Below are 22,181 nucleotides of genomic sequence, written 5' to 3'. Positions count from 1 at the left end.
GGAGGTCTTGCCGGGAGATTGTGGCCGTTTTGAAACGCCACGGCTTGAAACGCCCGATCAGCTGATTTTCGGGGCGGAAAGAGCCACTGCTTGAATCTGCTTGTATTTGTTTGAACTTAACCAGAAACGGCTCGTAATGGCTGGAGGAACTGCGGAGGGAGTGAATGCTCCAGCCTGGAATATTTGGAAAGGCTGGGGGAACCGGATGAACTGCAGCTTAAGCGACTGTTGCCGGAGGAGCCATGGCTTGAAACGCCCCAGTTTTGGGGCAGCGTTTGCTTGTTCCCTCCCTCCCTCCCTCCCTCCCTCCCTCCCCTCTAAATCCTTCCTTCCTTCCTTCCTTCCTTCCTTCCTTCCTTCCTTCCTTCCTTCCTTCCTTCCTTCCTTCCTCCCTCCCTCCCCTTTCCCTCCTCTCTAAATCCTTCCTTCCTTCCTTCCTTCCTTCCTTCCTTCCTTCCTTCCTTCCTTCCTTCCTTCCTTCCTTCCTTCCTTCCCCAGCCCTAATCCGGAAAGTGGAAGGAAAGAAGAGTAAAGGCTGGGCGGAGGAGGAGGGGAAGTTTAAAAAGGGGGCGGCGTTCCCTTTAAAAAGCCGCCCGCCACGCCGCGCTCCCTCGCAGCACTCGCGGCGGCTGGCTTCTTGGCTCCCGGTCTCCCCCAGGCTTCCCGGCTGTGATTGGCGAGCGAGCCTCCCGAGCTCCGGCGGCCGTGACATCAGCAGAAGCGGAGCAAGCAAAAGCGAAGGGGGAAGTCTCCCCTCGTCCCGGGAGACTCTCGCTTCCCCCCACCCCCCACCCCCCACCCTCCCTACATCCCGAGCCTTCCAGATCTTCGCCTGCCTACTCGCGAGCAGGCATGTTTTCCAGCCAATCCGGGCCTGGGAGCAGGGCGCCGGCGGCACGTCCACTTTCCCCGCACTCTCCGTTCAGACGGCGCCCTTTGAGCCTGGAGTGATGCGGACGTCGGAAAAGGGCGCCGGGCGAAAGCAGCGAAGCGGGATCGCCGCGTGCCCCCCACTCCTCCTCCTCCTCCTCCTCTTCTTCTTCTTCCTCCTCCTGGTCGGCTTGACACCCCCATTTCGGCTGCTTCGCAAACTGCTTCCTCCACCCCACCCCACCCCACCTCACCCCTCCCCGCAAAAGATGCCGGGGTCGACAGCGTTTTTTCTACCCGGAACAAGCAAACACGCAGGCAACCCTGCACTATTCAGCTCAGTGAAGTCACGCTTGGTTAAAAAACAGATTTAATAATAATAATAATAAGAAGAAGAAGTTGGGCTGATCAAATGTTTCAATAATGACTGAAGGAGGGCTCCTTGTACCTTGGTCTTTGTGCTGGTGTCTTGACATGCCAATACACTAGTACGGAAAGCTGCCGTTCACTTTCGGGGGGAGGAAAAAAAACACAACAACACCGCACGCTTTCCGCCCCGAAAATCAGCTGATCGGGCGTTTCAAGCCGTTTCAAGCGTGACTTCACTGAGCTGAATAGTGCAGGGTTGCCTGCGTGTTTGCTTGTTCCGGGTACAAAAAACGCTGTCGACCCCGGCATCTTTTGCGGGGAGGGGTGAGGTGGGGTGGGGTGGGGTGGAGGAAGCAGTTTGCGAAGCAGCCGAAATGGGGGTGTCAAGCCGACCAGGAGGAGGAAGAAGAAGAAGAGGAGGAGGAGGAGGAGGAGTGGGGGGCACGCGGCGATCCCGCTTCGCTGCTTTCGCCCGGCGCCCTTTTCCGACGTCCGCATCACTCCAGGCTCAAAGGGCGCCGTCTGAACGGAGAGTGCGGGGAAAGTGGACGTGCCGCCGGCGCCCTGCTCCCAGGCCCGGATTGGCTGGAAAACATGCCTGCTCGCGAGTAGGCAGGCGAAGATCTGGAAGGCTCGGGATGTAGGGAGGGTGGGGGGTGGGGGGTGGGGGGAAGCGAGAGTCTCCCGGGACGAGGGGAGACTTCCCCCTTCGCTTTTGCTTGCTCCGCTTCTGCTGATGTCACGGCCGCCGGAGCTCGGGAGGCTCGCTCGCCAATCACAGCCGGGAAGCCTGGGGGAGACCGGGAGCCAAGAAGCCAGCCGCCGCGAGTGCTGCGAGGGAGCGCGGCGTGGCGGGCGGCTTTTTAAAGGGAACGCCGCCCCCTTTTTAAACTTCCCCTCCTCCTCCGCCCAGCCTTTACTCTTCTTTCCTTCCACTTTCCGGATTAGGGCTGGGGAAGGAAGGAAGGAAGGAAGGAAGGAAGGAAGGAAGGAAGGAAGGAAGGAAGGAAGGAAGGAAGGAAGGAAGGAAGGATTTAGAGAGGAGGGAAAGGGGAGGGAGGGAGGAAGGAAGGAAGGAAGGAAGGAAGGAAGGAAGGAAGGAAGGAAGGATTTAGAGGGGAGGGAGGGAGGGAGGGAGGGAGGGAACAAGCAAACGCTGCCCCAAAACTGGGGCGTTTCAAGCCATGGCTCCTCCGGCAACAGTCGCTTAAGCTGCAGTTCATCCGGTTCCCCCAGCCTTTCCAAATATTCCAGGCTGGAGCATTCACTCCCTCCGCAGTTCCTCCAGCCATTACGAGCCGTTTCTGGTTAAGTTCAAACAAATACAAGCAGATTCAAGCAGTGGCTCTTTCCGCCCCGAAAATCAGCTGATCGGGCGTTTCAAGCCGCGGCGTTTCAAAACGGCCACAATCTCCCGGCAAGACCTCCTCTGCAGTTCCTCCAGCCATTACAAAGCAACTCTGGTCAAATTCAGGCCGTTTCGGTCTAATTCAGGCAGATGCAAACAGATTCAAGCCGCGGCTCTTCCACCCGAAAATCAGCTGATCGGGCGTTTCAAGACGCGGCGTTTCAAAACGGCTACAATCTCCCGGCCAGACCTCTAGCTGCCTCACCTGACAATCGGGGAGGGGAGGGGAGGGGAGGGGGGGAGGAAGGAGGAAGAAACCAGCGCACCCTTCGCCCTTTTATTGTCGCAATCGAAGAGGCAGGAGAATGCGGGGTGGGGAGGGGAGAGAGAGAGAGAGAGAGAGTAGAAATCCCTATTTTCGGAGCCGAGAAGAGAAGCGCGGCTACAGCAGTCGCTAGAGTTCCCCCCAAGGGGGCGGAGAAAGAAGAACTCTCGGAGCGTTTCTTTCGTAAATACGCGCGCAGGCACACACTCGCCCAGCCGCGCGCTTCGCCCAGCTTCTCGCGGGGAGTTTGCAAGCCCTTCGTTTCTCTTCAGGGCCGTCAGAAGGGCGAGCAAGTCTCTGCCCTGCCCTGCCCTGCCGTGGGGGTGGAGAGCCAAGCGCGCTTGACGTTCCTGGAAACGAGAAGGGCCTGCGGAGACTGACACCAACCCGAGTGCCCAAGCGGGTCTTCTCAGCATCAGGCAAAGTAGCTCACATGCAAAACAAGCCCGGCAGAGGAGCCGGAGCAGCTCCGCTGCTGGGGGCGCGTCTCGGCCGGGCCTTGCAGGATCTGGGCCGGGCGCCTCTGCTCGCCGCTCCGGCTCCTCTGCCGGGCTTGTTTCGCGTGCGAGCTACTTTGCCGGCCGCTGCTGAGGGAAGATCTCTGGAGAGGAGCATAAGGTGAGCTGCTGCATTTCCCAGCCTCGGCTTATACTCGAGTCACCAACTTTTTCCATTTTTTGGGGGTAAAATTAGGGGTCTCGGCTTATATTCGAGTCGGCTTATATTCAAGTATATACGGTAACTAATATGATCTTTCAAATATAAATCACATAAAGCCCTAAATTATATCAGAAGGATTACCCTACTTATGATTTGTATTATTTTCATTCACCAATAGATGAAGAAAGGATTAGTTTAGAAAAATGATATGGTTATACATACAGATTCAACTAATAATGAATGGAAATATGAAAATATTCTATTTCTTATTCTACATAGCGATTGATGCCTAATGATCACAGCTCCAAACTCTAAACTCTCTTCATAGTCAAAGTCAGAACTAAATGGTCAGTGTGAACAATTTGCATTACTTTCATAGGCAAGGTTTGATTTTAAATATCATCTTTCAAATGGCAAATGGAGTAAGGTAATGGAGTGGTGGACTCAAAATCCTGGTTTGTGGTAATGGCTACCAACTGTGATGAGTTTTTCCCATGTATCAATTTGAATGTGGCCCAGCAGGTGGCAGCACATAGCAAGATTTGGTTGATCTCAAATCACTTTTGAAGAACTGGATGCAATTAATTCTTGGATGGGAGACCACTAAGATCCCAGGCAAGATTGGGAAGTGAAAACATTCCTTGAAGGAAACAATCGGTTCTACAGTCAGAAACTACCTGGAGCTGTCCATGTAGTAACATGACCTTAACCAAAACAAGCCAACTTTAGTATTATGTCTGGCTGATGCAACAGATATCGCAGTAATCTTTGCTGCGATTTTGGATATTATTCCTTATAGGTTGTTATTGTTTATTTTCCGCCTTATACTTCATCTATGTTCCCTTTTACCACCACTTTTCTTTAAAGGGCATCTTTCAATCTTGAGCTGTCCAAGTTCCTCAGATAAATGAGACTGGCCAGCCATTTGTCTGAAATGGTATAGGGTTTCCTGCCTGAGCAGGGGGTTGGACTAGATGACCTCCAAGGTCCCTTCCAACTTCTTCTTCTTCTTCTTCTTCTTCTTCTTCTTCTTCTTCTTCTTCTTCTTCTTCTTCTTCTTCTTCTTCTTCTTCTTATTATTATTATTATTATTATTATTATTATTATTATTATTATTATTATTATTATTATTAAATGGGAGGAGCTTTTTTGCTCATTCATTCATATTATAGGGCTGCCACTTGCCGTGTGTGTGTGTGTGTGTGTGTGTGTGTGTTAAATTTGTGTTATATTTCCATATGATAGAAAACACTGTCATACAGTTGTAGGGTTGTAGTTGGACATGTCATGTATTTGAAGGGAAGCAAGTATCAATCAGCCTGTCCACACATATCAGGAGTGGTGACTTCCAGTTGGGATGGAATAAGTCAGAGCAGCCATGTTTAATTCATCATGGCCAACTCGCTGCGGGACAACTCATTGCAGGACAATTAAACAATTCAATTATTAAAATAATTAAAACATTACAGTATTTTAATTTTTTGTCATTCACATTTTATTTTGTCCCTCCTTTGGCATCCTTTTTTAGTGTAACTCTTGTCCCATGGTGAGTTGTTCCATGACAAGTTGGCCATGGCGAGTTTTTCCCAGAAAGATTCAAGAGATATTCATGTTTGTTTACTATATTTCAGCTTTCTGTTGAAGATTTAAGAAAAGAAGAACAATTCAAGACCACAAGGAATTCTAAATCAAGCACAGAATAAATTTTGTTAATGTTGCCTGGCAAAAACACTCACCTCTGAATTTTTTTTTCTAGACAACACTTATCTAGTCTCCTGATTATAAGAATTGGCTACATGCTTAACAATCCACATATTTACCAAATACGTGTGATTATCCAGATGATTTTGTGAAGATACATAATATATTTAAAGACAGATGACTCGATATTCAAGATCCAAGCTCAATCAAGCCCTACACTGGATGTTATAGTCAGGAAGGAGGAGGAGAAGCCCAACAGATTTTGTACTACCTGCTTTGAATATTAAATAGGAATGATGATATGTGCCTTCCCCTTCTCTCCACACTTTATCAACAGAGTTATTATGGGAATAAATGAGACAAGAGTTGTTGAATTCTCACTAAAAATGAAAAGAATGAGAGAAAGAGCCAACAATAATAGACTGAGTTTGTCAAGATCACATCTGAGCTGTTATGGACTTGATCACAATAATGATAAAATGAGTTTGATTACATTATATTGTTGCATGAAATTCTCCATCAAAGTATAAATGAAGCACTCCATCAGCAAAATTAGATTACTTTGATTTTGACCAATATTAATGCTAGGATAAGACTGTAGGATTTTTTTTTAAAAAAACAATAAGTAGATATCTCATAATTTGGCAAGAAAGACTTTGATTCCTCATGCAGTTTATACTGATATTTTGAATGGGTGGAATGCACCAACCCTTCTCTGTTTTCTAATCTGCAGGAAAGCTTAAACATGACTTACCCATTAGAGACAGATGGCATAGGCTTCCCAGTTTTGGAATGCAACGTAAATGCTCCCATCCTGAAAAAAAGAATAAAACAGACTTAAAATTATAATTTATTTATGTTATTCAATATATATGTCTGCATATCTCACATTAGTCACTCTGTGGGTGAACACAATTAAATATGTTAATATACTAATGCAAAATGAACATGAAAAAACAGTATATGAGAATAAAACAAAAATGCAGTATTAATTTCCACAAGTACCATTTCTACTCTTTTCATAACACCCTGCATGATTTTTCCCCCCATTCTCAACTAATGCATTATCAATAACCCAGGGCTGGTTGGTTTTCTCATTTTGCACAGAGCCCTGAGGTAATAAACATTCAGCAATAAGATCACATATAATTCAACACCATAAATCAGAAATTGTCAGCTTCTTTTGAACCAATAGGCATTTCTAACATCTGAAGGGCCCGTCATCGGTGCTCTCATAAAATGGCAGTTGCAAAATGCTGAATTATCAAACATGAATTACAGGTAGTCCTCAACTTTCGACCTCAACTGAGCCCAAAATTTATGTTGCTAAATGAGAAATTTACTAAGTGAGTTTTGCCCCATTTTATGACTTTTCTTGGCGCAGTTGTTAAGTGAATCATGGCAGTTGTTAGTTAGTAACACAGTTGTAGAATGGATCTGGCTTCCCCATTGACTTTGCTTGTCAGAAGGTCGAAAAAGGTGATCACGTGATCTCTCGGGATAGTGCAACCATCATAAAAGTGGGTCAGTTGCCAAGCATCGGAAGTTAAATCACATGACCGTGGGGATGTTGCAATGGTCAGAAGTGTGAAAAATGGTCATAAGTCACTTTTTCAGTGCCATTGTTAACTTCAAATGGTCACTAAATGAACTGTTGTAAGTCAAGAATTACCTGTACTCAATTTATACCTTGCCATCCTTTCACTTCTCTCCTTCCACCCCACCCTCCTAAAAATACTTCCTGTCATCTTCCTTCCAAAGTATCCACCATTTTTATTTTAGTTTAGTTTTAGTTTTATTATATTTGTATACCGCCCTTCTCCCGAAGGACTCAGGGCGGTGAACAGGGCACATATAAAAAATACAGGATACAAAAATTAAAAAGAATTAAATAGTAGCCCAGCTAAAACAATCGATAACAATATAAAAATCCCCATTAAAACCCCAGCACATCCCCCATCAGGCCAGGCCGGCTTGTTCAAATAAATGGGTCTTCAGACCGCGTCGGAAGGAGCGAAGGTCAGGTGCCATCCGGAGCTCGACCGGCAGCTGATTCCATAAAGCCGGAGCGCCCACAGAGAAGGCCCTCCCCCTGGGGGCCACCAGCCGACATTCTCTGACCGGAGGCACCCTGAGGAGGCCCTCTCTGTGGGAACGCACAGGGCGGAGGGAAGTTGACGCCGGCAGCAGGTGGTCCCCGAGGTACTCCGGACCCATGCCATGTAGGGCCTTAAAAACCATTACCAAAACCTTGAATCTCATCCGGAAGACAACTGGCAACCAATGCAGCTCGCGGAGCAAAGGTGTAACATGGGAGTACCGGGAGACTCCCAGCACAACTCTCGCGGCTGCATTCTGTACCAGCTGGAGCCTCCGAGTGGTCTTCAAGGGAAGCCCCATGTAGAGAGCATTGCAGTAGTCCAGACGAGAATGCCTATAGGAATTTTGCAGGATCAGAGACACCTCAGAAGTAAAAAAAAGCATACTTATATGTGAATTTCTCTAATCAAAAGGGTAAAAAAAATGAGTTGGTGAACCTGATGCTGTCCACATACCCCCATTCATAAATATTTCCAGATGAAATAAAAGCGTAAACATTTGTATTCTTTGGCAATATCTTCACTATGCATTGACTTAACTGAGATTCATTGGAATAGGAAAGTAGGAAACATCGGTTTAATGATGTTTCTTACTTTCAAAAAACATCCATATTCTATCCTTGATGATCACGTAAAACTCTTCTACCTCATCTATCTTGGCCTGAACATTTTGACATTGAACTTTCTTACTATTCTTGAGTCTATCAGCTGCATTGTGCCTATGTTTTCTGTTATAAACTGATCACATTTACTGATGATTGTCATTAGCAACTTTGGAGGTGGGCTTGGTTAAGTGATACAACGCAACGTTCCACTTTAAAGGAAGTCTGAGGTTGTCTCTGTGTAAATTAATGAACTGCATGTGTGTGAAATATTCTCTCAGGCTACATGGCTCAATAAGCCAAAAACTAACAATATAGGCTAGATTCATTCACAATTCCAGGCTAAACTGTGGTTAGCTAGGTTATTTGTGTTATTGAATAAACCAACATCAAGCCACATACATCAAAGACTCAGTTCAGTGTAAGTAATTGAAACTGTAAGGTGAGTGATTTAGAAGTGCAAAAATTGATAAAAACATTTTATAACAAACAACAGGAGCCCCTGAAAGGATAAACAAAAATTCCAGTAAGATCTGGGGATGTTGTTTGAACACAGGCTGAACTCATCTACTGCAGCAGAAATCCAGAAGTGAATTTCCCTTATGAAGTTCCCAATTACATCTCCCAGTATGCAGTTATATGATGAACGAGGAAGGAGACTATTCTGGCCATGATGCCCTGAGTCCTGTTTTTGTTCACTTGCCTGTCCCGATTCTCCTTCTTTACAAAGATCCCCCTGAGATCACATGCAGCACAGAGATATGATAATTGTAGAATCTGCATGCCTGCCAATGCTTAATACACAGCATGACCTTGATAAAAGATCTCAGTTCTAGAATATAAGTTAGCAATGCTGGGTACTTTCCAGACAGCAGGCACCTAATGTTGCCAGTCACATTATACCATTCAGCTTTTCTGTATTCCCCTCTTTAATGAATTTCTTAGAGAAGAAAAAGTAGATAGATGCTATAATGACACTTCCATCTCCCCACTAAAAATCTGCAAGGCATGACAATTAGACAGTAAAAACCATTGCAAGAAGCACCCTTAGTTCTTATGTATATTGGGCGGGGGGGGGGTAGAAAACCACTACAATAGGGCCGGAGTGTCTTCCATCCCTTTTATTCATTAGCAGGATTGGTTCAGTAAATAGCATTGCATTGAATTGATTGAACCAGTTGCCTTCTAATGGTCAGTTTGATCAATAGGTATTAGGTACTATTAGATAAGTACTATCTGGTAGGTGGCAGTCTCTACAGCAGGGGTCTTCAAACTTGGCTGAGGAATTCTGGGAGTTGAAGTCCACAAGTCATAAAAGGGCCAAGTTTGAAGACCCCTGCTCTACAGCTAGCTATTAGGAACCTGTGCCTTCAGGTTCATTAGATTCATAAACTGTGCTTTCTCCAGGCGCTCAAGACATACATAGTATTTCTCCTTCCCCAACGTTATACTCACAATAGCAACCCTTTAAGGTAGGCTAAGCTGAGATAATGCCTGCCCCAAAGTCATCTAATGAACTTCCATAGCTAAGGGCAGAATTTGGATCTCCCTAGTCTCAAGATTATTTCATGTGATCTGCAAAACTATCCAGCTGTTTTATTTCACCCCTTCCCTATTGTTCTGCTCCTTCTACATTCAGTGGCATAACCTAGTTCTCAATGTTTCCTTTCTCTCTCTCTCTCTCTTTGCAAGTTGAAAGTTTGGGGTTATGCAGGGATGGTAGCATGAAGCACCACTACTGTTTATTTTACACATAATGTCAAGCAGGCCTTGCCATCTTGGTGTCCTTCAGATATGCTGAATTATAACTCTCCAGAATTCCCAGCCCACCTGACCAATGGAAGCATTGATTTCCAACACATCTGGATAACACCAGATTGTGGACATGCTCTGAATGAAAGCTTTGCAAGCTTTAAGTCCACATGTTCTTCCCATCCTATTTCTGGCGGGGCAATGAGATGGAGAACAACAGAAGGAATCCCTTCTGTATAAATGCTCTAAAGGTTTACTTAGCAGAAGCTATGGTTTGTTCAGACATATCATTAACTTTTGCCTAAATAAACAAGTCTTCTTCAACTTGGGCATCTTTCAAATGTGAGGACTTCAAATCCAGGAATTTATTCCAATGGCAATATAAAATTTCAGAAGCTGAAGTCCACAGATCAGAGTGCAGTCAGTATTGTTACCTGATTCTGAGCCCAAGAACAAGGAACTCAAGTTAGATATATCTCAGATAGCACAATGACTGGTAGACAGCCTCTGCAAAATAAGCAATGTGGCTTTCTCCATATGATGCTAATCCATTATTAGCAATAAGGGAGCAAATTCACCAAGGTTAGTTCCTGCTATTGAGCCTCAGAGAGGCTTCTTGAGTCTCTTATTAAGATTGTGATCACCATGCTGCCTGAGTAATGGTAGTGGTAAATGAGCAGAGATGACAGATTGCCCTAGCTGCAGTTACTTGACAGTGAAGCGTGGCAACCTTTCTCCTACCAGCTGGAGAGCACTGACTAACAAATTGCAGAGACAAAGGACATGGCTTTGCCAGCTGCCATTTCTCTAGCAAAAACTGAAAATTTACCCAGGCCTTGCCATTAACTCATAAGGCTCAAACCAATTAGTCTTCAGTAGCACTTAAGGAACTGGTGAGAAAATGACTGCTCTGCTGAACATCTCCCCAATTACTTATATCAACTTTCCTCAAACAGATGCCCTCCAAGTAGGTTGAACTTCAACCCCCATAATCACCCAGCCAGACTACGGAAAGTTGTCCTACACTGTACACTGGGATAAATGATTCTACTTGGGAAAGCAAATTCTGCCTGCATTGTTGCAAATTTGTACATATTAAGGATCTGGTGAACTGTACATGCAGGAGCAAGACCAAGGAACCTCATGTACAGTCAGACTTCCTGAAGAACTGGGCTCAGGAAAGAAGAAAGAAACAGGTTCTGAAACAGTAAAGCAGGAAAATGGCTAATTCTAGAAGAGGGGAAAGAAAAGAAAGAAACGGGGGCTTCCGGTTTGCCAAGTCAGCCGACACAGACGTCTGGAGGATGGCTCTCGTCTTCCACGTCCAGTTTCGCATCACTGGGGGGTCCTAAAAGGGCCGAAGAGCCACCTTGGAGGGGCAACCAGATAGAAGGGGCTTTTGCAGAAATGCGGGGGAGCCGCAACCCCCCTGTTGGTGCCTGCATTCCCTTTGTACCGGCAGATGAAAGACTGACCATAGTAGTATGGCCAGTTACTAGGCTGCAGACAGCCAAAGTCAAACTTACCATCAGGCAACATTAAAGCAGTGTGGAAGAGACAGGGCGGGGGGGGGGGGGTGGTAAGATTCCTCTCATATACCTTAATCTTCTTATTTTCACCTAAATAAGCTGCTAAGTACCTTCCCCCTTGTGGAGAGGGAGGGGGGAATTCAACCTTCCCTTCAAATAAGCGGCGAGCAAACCCAGGGGTATTTTAAAAAAAAACATTGAAAAAAGAAATGGGCTAAAAGAAAAGAATTTTCAAAGTACTTGGGGGACACCCAGTGGCTAAAGCTGAAATTGTAATCTGACTTTCTCTTTAAAAAAAATCAAGAAAATATTTAAGAAAAACAAGATAAGATCAACCTTGAACACCAGATGTGAAACTTCACTATGGAAGAGTTTCAAAAACAAATCTATGCTATGTGGGAAATATCTTACCAAACTTATCAGTTCCTTTCTTCAGCTAGCGATGAAATAAGAGCTTTTGGAAAAGAACTAGAAAGCATCTCAAAGAAACAAACTCAAACCGTGACTACAACTAATATTTTATTGGGACAGAACAATCAAATACATTGGCAGAAGAATTAAATATTCAACAAATACAGACTTTTGAAGATTATAATGGAAAACAGGTGGAAAAAAGTCTATTCAGACCAGGACAATTATATCAAGAGGCGAAAATAATGAGAAGATTTGGTGCTGTTAACAGACTCCTCAATCCTTCAAAAATGGAGACTGGAGGGCCACTTCAATATGATATAACAACACAAAAATACTTTGATGACCCTGAGGCAAAGAAGCGAAAAATGACAAGGCAAAGGAAGAAAGCAAGAATAAGATTGAAGAAATATGGACATTCTTAAGAGGCCTGAAATAGATAATACCAAAGTAGACAGGATTGTACTTGGATTACGAGAGATTGTTTTGATGAGTAGATAAAAATACTGACTAATTAAAAAATAAAAATAAAACACAGATGTATGAATGCTAACACTGAAATACTGAGTTCCTTAAATGATTTGGATTAAGATGTATATATGTTAAAAATGATAGAATTTAACTAATATACTTGGATGTAGTGACATGAGAGGATGTATTAAATGTTGAAACGGAAGAAATTTTGGTTAATTTTTAATATGTGGAAACTATAAATGAGAAATAAGAATATTATATTGTCCTCCTCCTCTTTCCCCTCCTTGCAATTGTTATTCTAATGACTACTATTCTAATATTGTACTACTAATATTGATATGGAAATGAGATAAATAAGAAGTGTATTACATTACTAGGTATTGGAGAAAACTGTATAAAGGGAAAAGAGGTTATTTAGCAATATGAAAATGAGAAATTTTAAATTTAATTTTAATATCAATGTAAAATTAAAGCTAGAAAAATATATAAGGTGTTTGATGTTTTAAAGGCTGATGGATAGCAATGAGAAGTATGTTAATTTAGATAAGAGATAGTATATATTAAAGGAAAAAAGAGAGAAGAAGTATTGGTTACAACAATTTGGAGATTTGTAATAATATGTATTTGTCTGAAATGGAACTATTGTAACCCAGACACCACGTTGCTTTTTAAAGATACTATTGTAATATTGGAAAACTAATAAAGAAAAGAAAAGAAAAGAAAGAAACGGATTTGCAGAAGATATATAAAAAAAAACAATTTCAGGTGCAATAAAGATAACCTATGTGAAAATGGTTTGCCAGAATCTTTCTAGGCTTCCGGTTTTCACAGTCTGTGCTGACAAGATGAATTTAATAAGCCAAGACAGAGGAAATCAGTCACAGCTTTTTGCAGATCAGCAAACTGAGACAAAGATTCCTGATAATGCACTGAATGCTTTCAAATTTCCAATGGTCACCATAAAAATCAGCACCCCATCACTATGGAAGTAAGATGGCAGGGACAGCAAAGTGTGATTATTCCTTATTGTAAGTGGAATTTTCCCTGCTTGCCCCATTTTTTTATTGAGTCAGTGGAGGATTAAGGGCTGCTTCCTTCAGCTGTTTCTCTCTTATACATAAATAGATTGTTTAAGAAACCATTTTCTGAATTTCATCCCCTTTCCTCATTTTGGCCACATTGATAGCCTGGATTCTGTCTTGGCCATTATTAAAACAATGCCTGATCAGTGAATTTTCCTGCTTCATTCTCCTACCAATCCCAGAAAAACATGGGCAAATTTCTTTTATGGCTCTTCCAGTCGCTTGGGCTAAAATGAAAAACTTGGCAATGTCTTGTCAATTCTATTTGGGAGGAAGGGAAGGAAGGAAGGAAGGCCAGCACTTCACCAATCAACCTTTGAACCTGGAAAGAAAGAAAGAAAGAAAGAAAGAAAGAAAGAAAGAAAGAAAGAAAGAAAGAAAGAAAGAAAGAAAGAAAGAAAGAAAGAAAGAAAGAAAGAAAGAAAGAAAGAAAGAAAGAAAGAAAAAAAGAAAGAAAGAAAGAAAGAAAGAAAGAAAGAAAGAACCCCACACACCCAAAGTTCAGCTTTTCAAGAGAGGCATCCCTATGCAAAACAGGTATTGAAACCCTGGTAGCGCAGTGGTCAGAATGCAGTATTGCAGACTAACTCTGCCCACAGTCTGGATTTGATCCTGATTGGCTCAAGGTTGACTCAGCCTTCCATCCTTCCAAGGTTGGTAAAATGAAGAGCCAGATTGTTGGAGGTAACATACTGACCCTGTAAATCTCCCAGAGTGTGCTGTAAAGCACTATGGAGCGGTATATAAGTCTAAGTGCTATTGCTACTGAAGGCAGAGAGCAGGCACATGGGAAAATATTTCCCAGAGCACCCACAGCCAATTGGAACAGACACATTTGTACACAATGGAATGAAGAATAGCATGTCAACCAGATAGCTCTACTCACACCAGAAGAAGACCATAAATATCTCTGATGGAGGCTGATTGTCCAGCAGCCTAGGGCATGTCGAGAACACCATCCAGTTCTACCATTTGACACAATAGATAGCCCATTTTCATGCTGGAGCAAGCATAAATTGTGAATCAGCCCTAAGCAGCCTTCATTGTATGAAATAAATGTGAAGTTCAGAGAGACTTCAAGAAGGTCTTGTCTGTCTCCTATCAAAAGGTTCAAGATTCAGTAGTATGTTAAGATCTGGCTTGCGTGAAGAAGAAAATATAAAGAAACTAAACTTCTGCACTAGAAAGAGCTAATGAAGGAGATCCCACAGCATCGTATTTCGTATGGGAACCAGCTGCAGAAGCAAGCAAGCAGAATTGTATCCCTTTTTCTGATTGTTCTAAAGTGGAGCTGACAGATTGATTCCATGTCTACCCTCATCCTCAATACATCCTGCAAAATTAGCCCTGAGGCTGAACTGTGCCCCCATCCCACATGGCCCTTTCGTAGCCTTGATGAATATGGCTTCTTTCCCTTTGAATGGCATCATTCTTTCACTAGTATATCTGAATTCAGTGGACCTGAACATTGCACAGGGCAGCAAGCAGCTCATACTCAAGGAAAGCTGTGAAGAATTATCTGCATAATGAAACTGAGGTTCCAATAACAAATAACTACTAAGCTGTGTTTTGTATGTGTGTGTTGTTGTGAAAGAGGGGGGAGGAAAAAATGAACAATTGGATGGGTGGATTTAAAGGATGGCTGAAGAAGATTGGACCATTTGCTCCACACTTTTAAAAATTTCATTTAAAAAAGTAACTTAAAAAATAATAATCTCATGGGAAATAATCTTGAATTACCTAATTTAGCCCAAACCATACTTAAGAAACCTGCTGCCTTCAGGGCATCATTTTATTATTAAAGCCTGTTGGAATTATATTGAGAAACATAATTCAGGGGGGGGGAGAGCCATTTTCACTACCAGCATGTCTTCTGTTGTTGTCAGAAGAGGTCCAAATGAAAAAATAAAATCCACTGAGCATCCACAATAAGTAAAAGACCTCCAGACCATCCAGTTTCTTTTTCAGAGATGTTCTGAGCTTCTGATCTGATACCAAACACCAGGCCAGGAGCTGAACAGCCTCCTAATTCCACAGCCTCCTAATTCTTAAATGATAATATTTAAATGTAACCCAGAAAAATGTACATTGTTGTTTTCCCCTAAGGAGGATGGAACTTAAATGTTCTGCTTCATCTTCTCAAGTCAATGGGACTTCTGTGATGAGAGTTGTAAATTAGCACACTGACTTCCTCGTCCTGTGGTGCCCTCACTTTTACTGAAGCAAGCAGCAGACAGATGTTTGGAATCAGAGGTCCAAGCAGGTCTTCACAGGCTATCCAGCTCTTCCAAATTGTCCAATTTTATTACGCCAGATTTTTGGAGTGAAACATGAGGTAGCAGGAGCATTGACAGGAGAAAGTGTGCTCGAAAGGCCTGCTCACAGCTCCAGGAAATCTAAACAGAACATAAATTGTGCCCATATAGTCAGCTTTTTTACTTCTTATTAAATCAATACTGTTGTGATTTTGCTTTGAGAAACCTCAGCCTCCCAACTATGGCTCTTGCAGAGCCATCAAACAGTCCATGCTGAGAACAGACTGATTGGGCCCAATGAACTGGGAAATAAAGAACATTGGTCTACACTGGTCCCTTGGAAGTCTGCTTCTAATATCATCTAATCATTAGGATCCACAAGTCATTCCTGTGAATGAGAGACTTAAGAAGCCATAGACTTCAGGCTACAGCAACAAGTTCCAGATGATAGCACATTCTACTCAAGTGACACTATTTTTTTCTTTATTAGGTTTGTAGAGGGGTATACTGCCCTTTAGATAGACACTCATGCTCTGGTCACACTCATGATTAGAAAACTACATGAGGCTGTGTTGAATATCATCCAGAAGCTACAGTTTGTTCAGAATTTGACAGTGTGGACAGTTGGCTTCTGGGTGGTTATCATGGCAGAACTCCTGTCTTTCTGAGGGATCACTTATTTCTGATTAATTTGGGCTATCCAGTGAGATCTGACAGAGCAAATGTGCTCCAGGTCCCATTGATTAAACAGTGTCATCTTGCAGAACTCAGGAGGAACGCTTTCTCTGTTGCGACACCTGCAAAATCCCCCCTTCCCTGGAGATCCATACATTTCTCACATTTTTGAAAATCATTAAAAACTTGGCTGTCTCCCAGCCTTGGGAAACTGTAGTTGTGGAGTCTGTACAAGTTGGATTTTTTTTTCTATTATTAAATTAGTCTTTTGGTCAGCTAATTTTTCTATATGTATTGTTTTCTTTTTTTATTGTAAACCACACAAAGTTGCTAAAGTACCTGGGTTTGAGCTGAATTAATTAAATTGTTATTTAATTAAGTTTTTCTCTCATAATAGCAACTCAGTGAAGTAGCCCGGTGTGAGAGAGAATAACTGATCCTAAGTAATCTAAGGCATTAGGCGGACCTCTATGGTTGATGATTTCTATGATCCTAATTCAAGACCTTCGCCAATATACTAGACTGACTTGGGAACACCTGAGAGCAATTGCTTATGTAATCCACAAAGATATATCCGTAACCAGGTAGATGTTTTTTTAAAAAATGTAACAAGTAAATATTGTCTTCAGTTGCAACATTGACTGCATAGTTATTTTCAGCTTAGAGCAGGATGACTTGACCGTAAATCAGCATGTATTGTATTCCTAGAAGTGGGTAACTTGGGGGTGACACTCCACAAGATTATTCATGAGCTAACAAAAGCTAACTTTCCTTTGATATATGTTCACTTGCCTATTTGACTAAAATACAGTATTTAAAATTATTCTTCAAATATATTGCTATGCATACATAAAGGTAAAGATAAAGGTTCCCCCGCTTGATTGACAAGCTCAGTGTCCTAACCCACTGAGCCACCGTGTCCCTCATATGCATACATAGATATATTATATTTGGCCACATAAAAATCTTTATAGATTCTGTGGGGGGCTACAGCCAAAATGTTTGGAAGCTGCAGGTAGCTTGATCACCTCAAGGTGAGGATCTTTGGTTTTAAAGCCATTGGTAATGAAAGCTGAAAAGGGAGAGAAAAAGAATGTCTACAATAGATTTTATGGTCATTGTTATCAAGATTTCCAATATATAACTGAATGACTCAAGGCATATAAATCCTTCCTAACTTACAGACCTCAGGAGCACTAGCTGGAATTTTAATGGAAAGGTGGAGAAAAGAAACAAAAATATTGATTTTATCCAGTAATTTAGAAGTGTTAGGAAGAAAGTTTTAGGACACAGAAAAAGCATCAGTGCTTCAGAAGATCAACTTCAATGAGCTACTCTATTTCTGAACTGAACTATTTTAATAATAATGCCCAAAATTGTTGCATGGATAATTGTTATTATTTTGCAAACTGTGCTGCTACCAGAACACAGTTTGCAAAGTAACAGAATGGACAGTTTATTTTCAGTAAATGTCTATGGAGATTCTCAGTCATCCAGGTCATGGTTGTCCCAAATGTGCTTTTTCAGGAGGGAACTGGACTTTGTTTTTCCTTCCTTTGAAGATGTTTCGTTTCTCATCCAAGAAGCTTCTTCAGCTCTAACTGGATGGTGGGGAATGGAAGGATTTATATTCCCTGCAGACAGCTGTTGTTTGTATTCTTTTAAAGAAAAACAAAGAAGTCCAGTTTCCTCTTTAGTTTCAGTAGCTACCTGAAGAACCCAGCTTTGGTCCTTAAGAGAATTTGGATTATGAGAATGATCTACAAAGAGGAACCATCTAGTGATGCTGCAGTTCCAAAATATAACCATGCACCCATCCTACACATGTGCCATATTGCTCACCAAATGTATTCCTCCTCCCTGTAACTTTCATTTTTACTAGTCATTTCTACCTGGCTGCTAGTTAATTATGTTGGAATTAAAGCTCAAGAATAATTGGAGGACACTGGAGAGTCCAGAACATTTGGGACCTCTTCCCAAAGAAGTGTGGGGCATGCTTAGGCACTACTGGAAGGAAAACTCTACCTTGCATTGATGAGGGTGTGAAATAGTCAGGAAATCTGAACTAATTATGACATTCTGAAGTACTTCAGGAAAACCAATTCTTGATGAAGGGGACTTCTCCATTTTAGAGAAAACTGCTTGGAGACCATGTGCTGCAGCTCACCTGCAAATCTTAGGTGAGCAAAAAGACAATGTATCTTGAACAAGCTTCCCAAAAAGCTCAGAAACAAATCCCTTAATAAAATATGTATGTTCTTAACCCCCATCGGGTCTTAATGCTTGTACAGCTCATTTTTACACCTGATCTTTTGTGTTTAAATTTGATAACTGTACATAGCAAATCCCTCTTTTGTAAACTTCTTTCCGCAGTATTTACTGTGTTCAGAATCAAGAGCTCTGTGTCTCTCTTTATGTTTTTTTTTCCTATCTGCTGCTTCTCGAGGGAGAAGCCTTGGGCTTTGGCTTCTTTCCAACAGCAATGATAATTAATTCCACAGTGGGCTTCTGTAACGCCCCACCACTTGTACATGCTGCTTTGCACCTTGCATTTACCCTCCCATGGTGCATCTGAATTAATAAGCTGCTTCTCAAAAAGACAGCAGAGAGCTTCTCTTTTTCACTATATGTATCTCTCTTTTTCAATTATGGCTGGCAATTGCAAGAAGAGCGTTGGCACCTGCTTCCTTCTGGAGACTCTGGAGCTGTTTTCTGACAATGAGGAAAAAGGTGTCGTTTGCTGGGTCTGGAAGCTGCATGCATACTGCTGCATTAGTGACATTTTGCACTCGTAACATCATGATGATGGAGGCGGTTCGGGTCTGGATGGGGAGGAACAGACTTCAGCTCAACCCTGACAAGACTGAGTGGCTGTGCATTCCGGCATCCCGGGACATTCAAGATGTTCCATCTCTTTCTATGGGGGGTGAGCTCTTACCCCCTGTGGATAGGGCTCGCAACTTGGGAGTCCTCCTAGATTCACGGCTTACCCTAGAAGATCATGTAGTGGCCGTGACTAGGGGGGCTTTTGCCCAGGTTCGCCTGGTGCGCCAGTTGCGGCCCTATCTGGACCGGGATGCCCTGTGCACGGTCACTCATGCGCTCGTGACCTCTCGCCTTGACTACTGTAATGCTCTCTACATGGGGCTTCCCTTGAAGACCACTCGGAGGCTCCAACTGGTACAGAATGCGGTCGCGAGAGTTGTCTTGGGAGTTTCCCGGTACTCCCATGTTACACCTTTGCTCCGCGAGCTGCATTGGTTACCAGTTGTCTTCCGGGTGAGGTTCAAGGTCTTAGTTATGATCTTTAAGTCCCTACATGGCATGGGTCCGGGGTACCTCGGGGACCACCTGCTGCCGGCTTCAACTCCCCTCCGCCCTGTGCGTTCCCACAGAGAGGGCCTCCTCAGGGTGCCTCCGGTCAGGGAATGTCGACTGGCGGCCCCCAGGGGGAGAGCCTTCTCTGTGGGTGCCCCGGCTTTGTGGAACCAACTGCCGGTGGAGCTCCGGACGGCATCGGACCTCCGAACTTTCCGTCGTGGTCTGAAGACCCATTTGTTTGAATTGGCCGGTCTGGCCTGATGGGGGAGCTGTGTTTTAAATTGTCATTTTAGATTGCATTATTGTTTTTTAATTGGGCACTGATTTAATCTTTGTTTTAACTTTTGTATAGTATTGTATTTTTATTTATATGCCCTGTGAACCGCCCTGAGTCCCTAGGGAGAAGGGCGGTATATAAATTAAATAAAACATAAAACATAAACATAAACATCTTCTCAGCAAGGATTTGATGAGATTTGACTTAGCCCAAGAAGTTGGGATCTTCCTCAAGGATCTCTGCTGAGTGGAGAACGATAATGTGTCCGTAACAAAATCATTATAGAAATGCTATGAATTGAGTATTTGCATCAGACATCAGGATATCATTACATAATAGAAGCATTTGCATGATGATGTCATGTTGCGTATGTAATTTTGGCATTGTTATGGTTTGCCTTGGATGTCACTGATCCCACTTTGCTTCTCCTAAAAATACCAATGGCCCTGACCCAACATATTGGTATTATGAAGGACTCATTATGATATTCCTGAGCTGGCAACTGACTGTCCCCTAGATGTTGTCAACCCCAGAAGACATGATCAGTTGTGGAAGATGTAGCCTAAAATCTTGGCAGGCCTTGCTGTATCCTGTTTTCCTAAGGGATTCCGAGTTCAAATTTTTAAAGACGCTGCACAACAGGAAAAATTCCATCCAGTGAAGATGGTCTTTAACCACTGCAGCACGTTGACATGATGCATGGTAGCAGTAGGTAGAAAGTGCAGAATGCTATGTGTTCAAAACTTTGCATTATATTTATTTATTAAGCAAAGTCCTGACTGTCCTTCAAATTTAACAGCTCCCAATTTGCAAAACAAATTAAAAAGGATCCACAGTAAAACCAATCAAATCTAAAAATAAATCCATAATTCCAGCAAGCAATGAAACCAAAGAGAAGCATCAGGAGTGCAATCAAAACAGAACATCAGAATAAGCAAAGCAAGCAGCAAAAGTAAATTGCTTAAGGCTACATCAGATATGACTTCAGGCTTGTTTCAGAATACTGCCCATATCTTAAGATGTGGCCCACAATCCAGATTACATGCAGCAGAATTTATTTATTTATTTTATTCCATTTATATACCGCCCTTTCCCTGAGGACTCAGGGCGGTTTACAGGGAGTTAAAAAACCAGCAATACAAAAGTTAAAACCCATTTAAAAAAGATTAAACTAACCCTGTGCATTTAAAACCCCGATTAAAATAAATTACTCCTCAGCCTGGGCCCGAGAGCTCAAAGAGCCAGGTCTTCAGGCCCCGGCGGAATGACCGGAGGTCGGGGGCAGTCCTCAGCTCCACTGGCAGCTGGTTCCAGAGGGCAGGCGCCCCCACTGAGAAGGCCCTATCCCTGGGTGTCACCCGCCGGCAATCTCTTACCGGTGGGACCCTGAGCAGACCCTCCCTGTGGGAGCGCACTGGGCGAAGGGCATTTGATGCCGGCAGCAGGTGTTCCCTCAAATACCCCGGACCCAGGCCATGTAGGGCTTTATAGGTGATAACCAGCACCTTGAATTTCACCCGGAGGGCAGCCGGAAGCCAATGCAGCTCGCGGAGTAGAGGTGTTACATGGGAGTATCGGGAGACCCCCATTACAACTCGCGCGGCCGCATTCTGCACCAGTTGAAGCCTCCGAGTGGTCTTCAAGGGCAGCCCCATGTAGAGAGCGTTACAGTAGTCCAAACGGGAGGTCACGAGCGCATGAGTAACTGTGCGTAGGGCGTCTCGGTCCAGATAGGGACGCAACTGGCGCACCAGGCGAACCTGTGCAAAAGCCCCCCTGGTCACGGCTCCTATGTGGTCTTCAAAATTGAGTCGTGAATCCAGGAGGACGCCCAAGTTGCGAGCCCTATCAACGGGGGGTAACACCTCACCCCCCATCGTTAGAGGTGGAATAGTCTGGTTAGCCCGAGATGCCGATATGCACAGCCACTCAGTCTTGGCGGGATTGAGACGAAGCCTGTTTCTCCCCATCCAGACCTGAACCGCCTCCAGGCACCGGGACATCATGGCGAGGGCATCACTGGGTTGGTTCGGGGTGGAAAGAAAAAGTTGGGTATCATCAGCGTACTGATGATACCCCACCCCGAAACCACGAATGATCTCGCCCAGCGGCTTCATATAGATGTTGAACAGGAGAGGCGAGAGAACCGACCCCTGAGGGACTCCACAAATGAGAGACCTCGGGGCGGATCTCTGCCCTCCCGTCAACACCGACTGCGAGCGGCCCTGGAGGTAGGAGGAGAACCACCGTAAAATGGTGCCTCCCACTCCCAACCCCCTGAGACGCCGCAGCAGGATACCATGGTCGATGGTATCGAAAGCCGCTGAGAGATCTAATAGGACCAGGACAGAGGAGCAACCCCTGTCCCTTGCCCTCCAGAGATCATTCACCAGCGCGACCAATGCCGTCTCCGTGCTGTGTCCGGGTCTGA

General features: G+C 43.7%; 1 protein-coding gene across 2 annotated transcripts in view; it reads right to left on the bottom strand.

The window, feature by feature from the left end:
* CPNE5 (copine 5) overlaps positions 1-22,181 on the bottom strand; it is a gene marked incomplete at its 5' end in the record, with an annotated part of 154,332 nt that overhangs the window by 66,810 nt on the left and 65,341 nt on the right. Inside the window, one exon of one of the 2 annotated variants that reach the window (XM_081324931.1) lies at positions 6,028-6,087. The exons of the other annotated variant lie outside the window; for it this stretch is intronic. Within the exon in view, the coding sequence (XP_081181057.1) occupies positions 6,028-6,087 (60 nt within the window). The remainder of the gene's footprint in view (positions 1-6,027; positions 6,088-22,181) is intronic. 2 annotated transcript variants of the gene reach the window in all.

This window comes from Vipera berus (assembly GCF_964194415.1).
Source record: "Vipera berus genome assembly, chromosome: 3".
Lineage (NCBI taxonomy): Eukaryota > Metazoa > Chordata > Lepidosauria > Squamata > Viperidae > Vipera > Vipera berus.
This window is presented reverse-complemented; position numbering and strand designations above follow the sequence as displayed.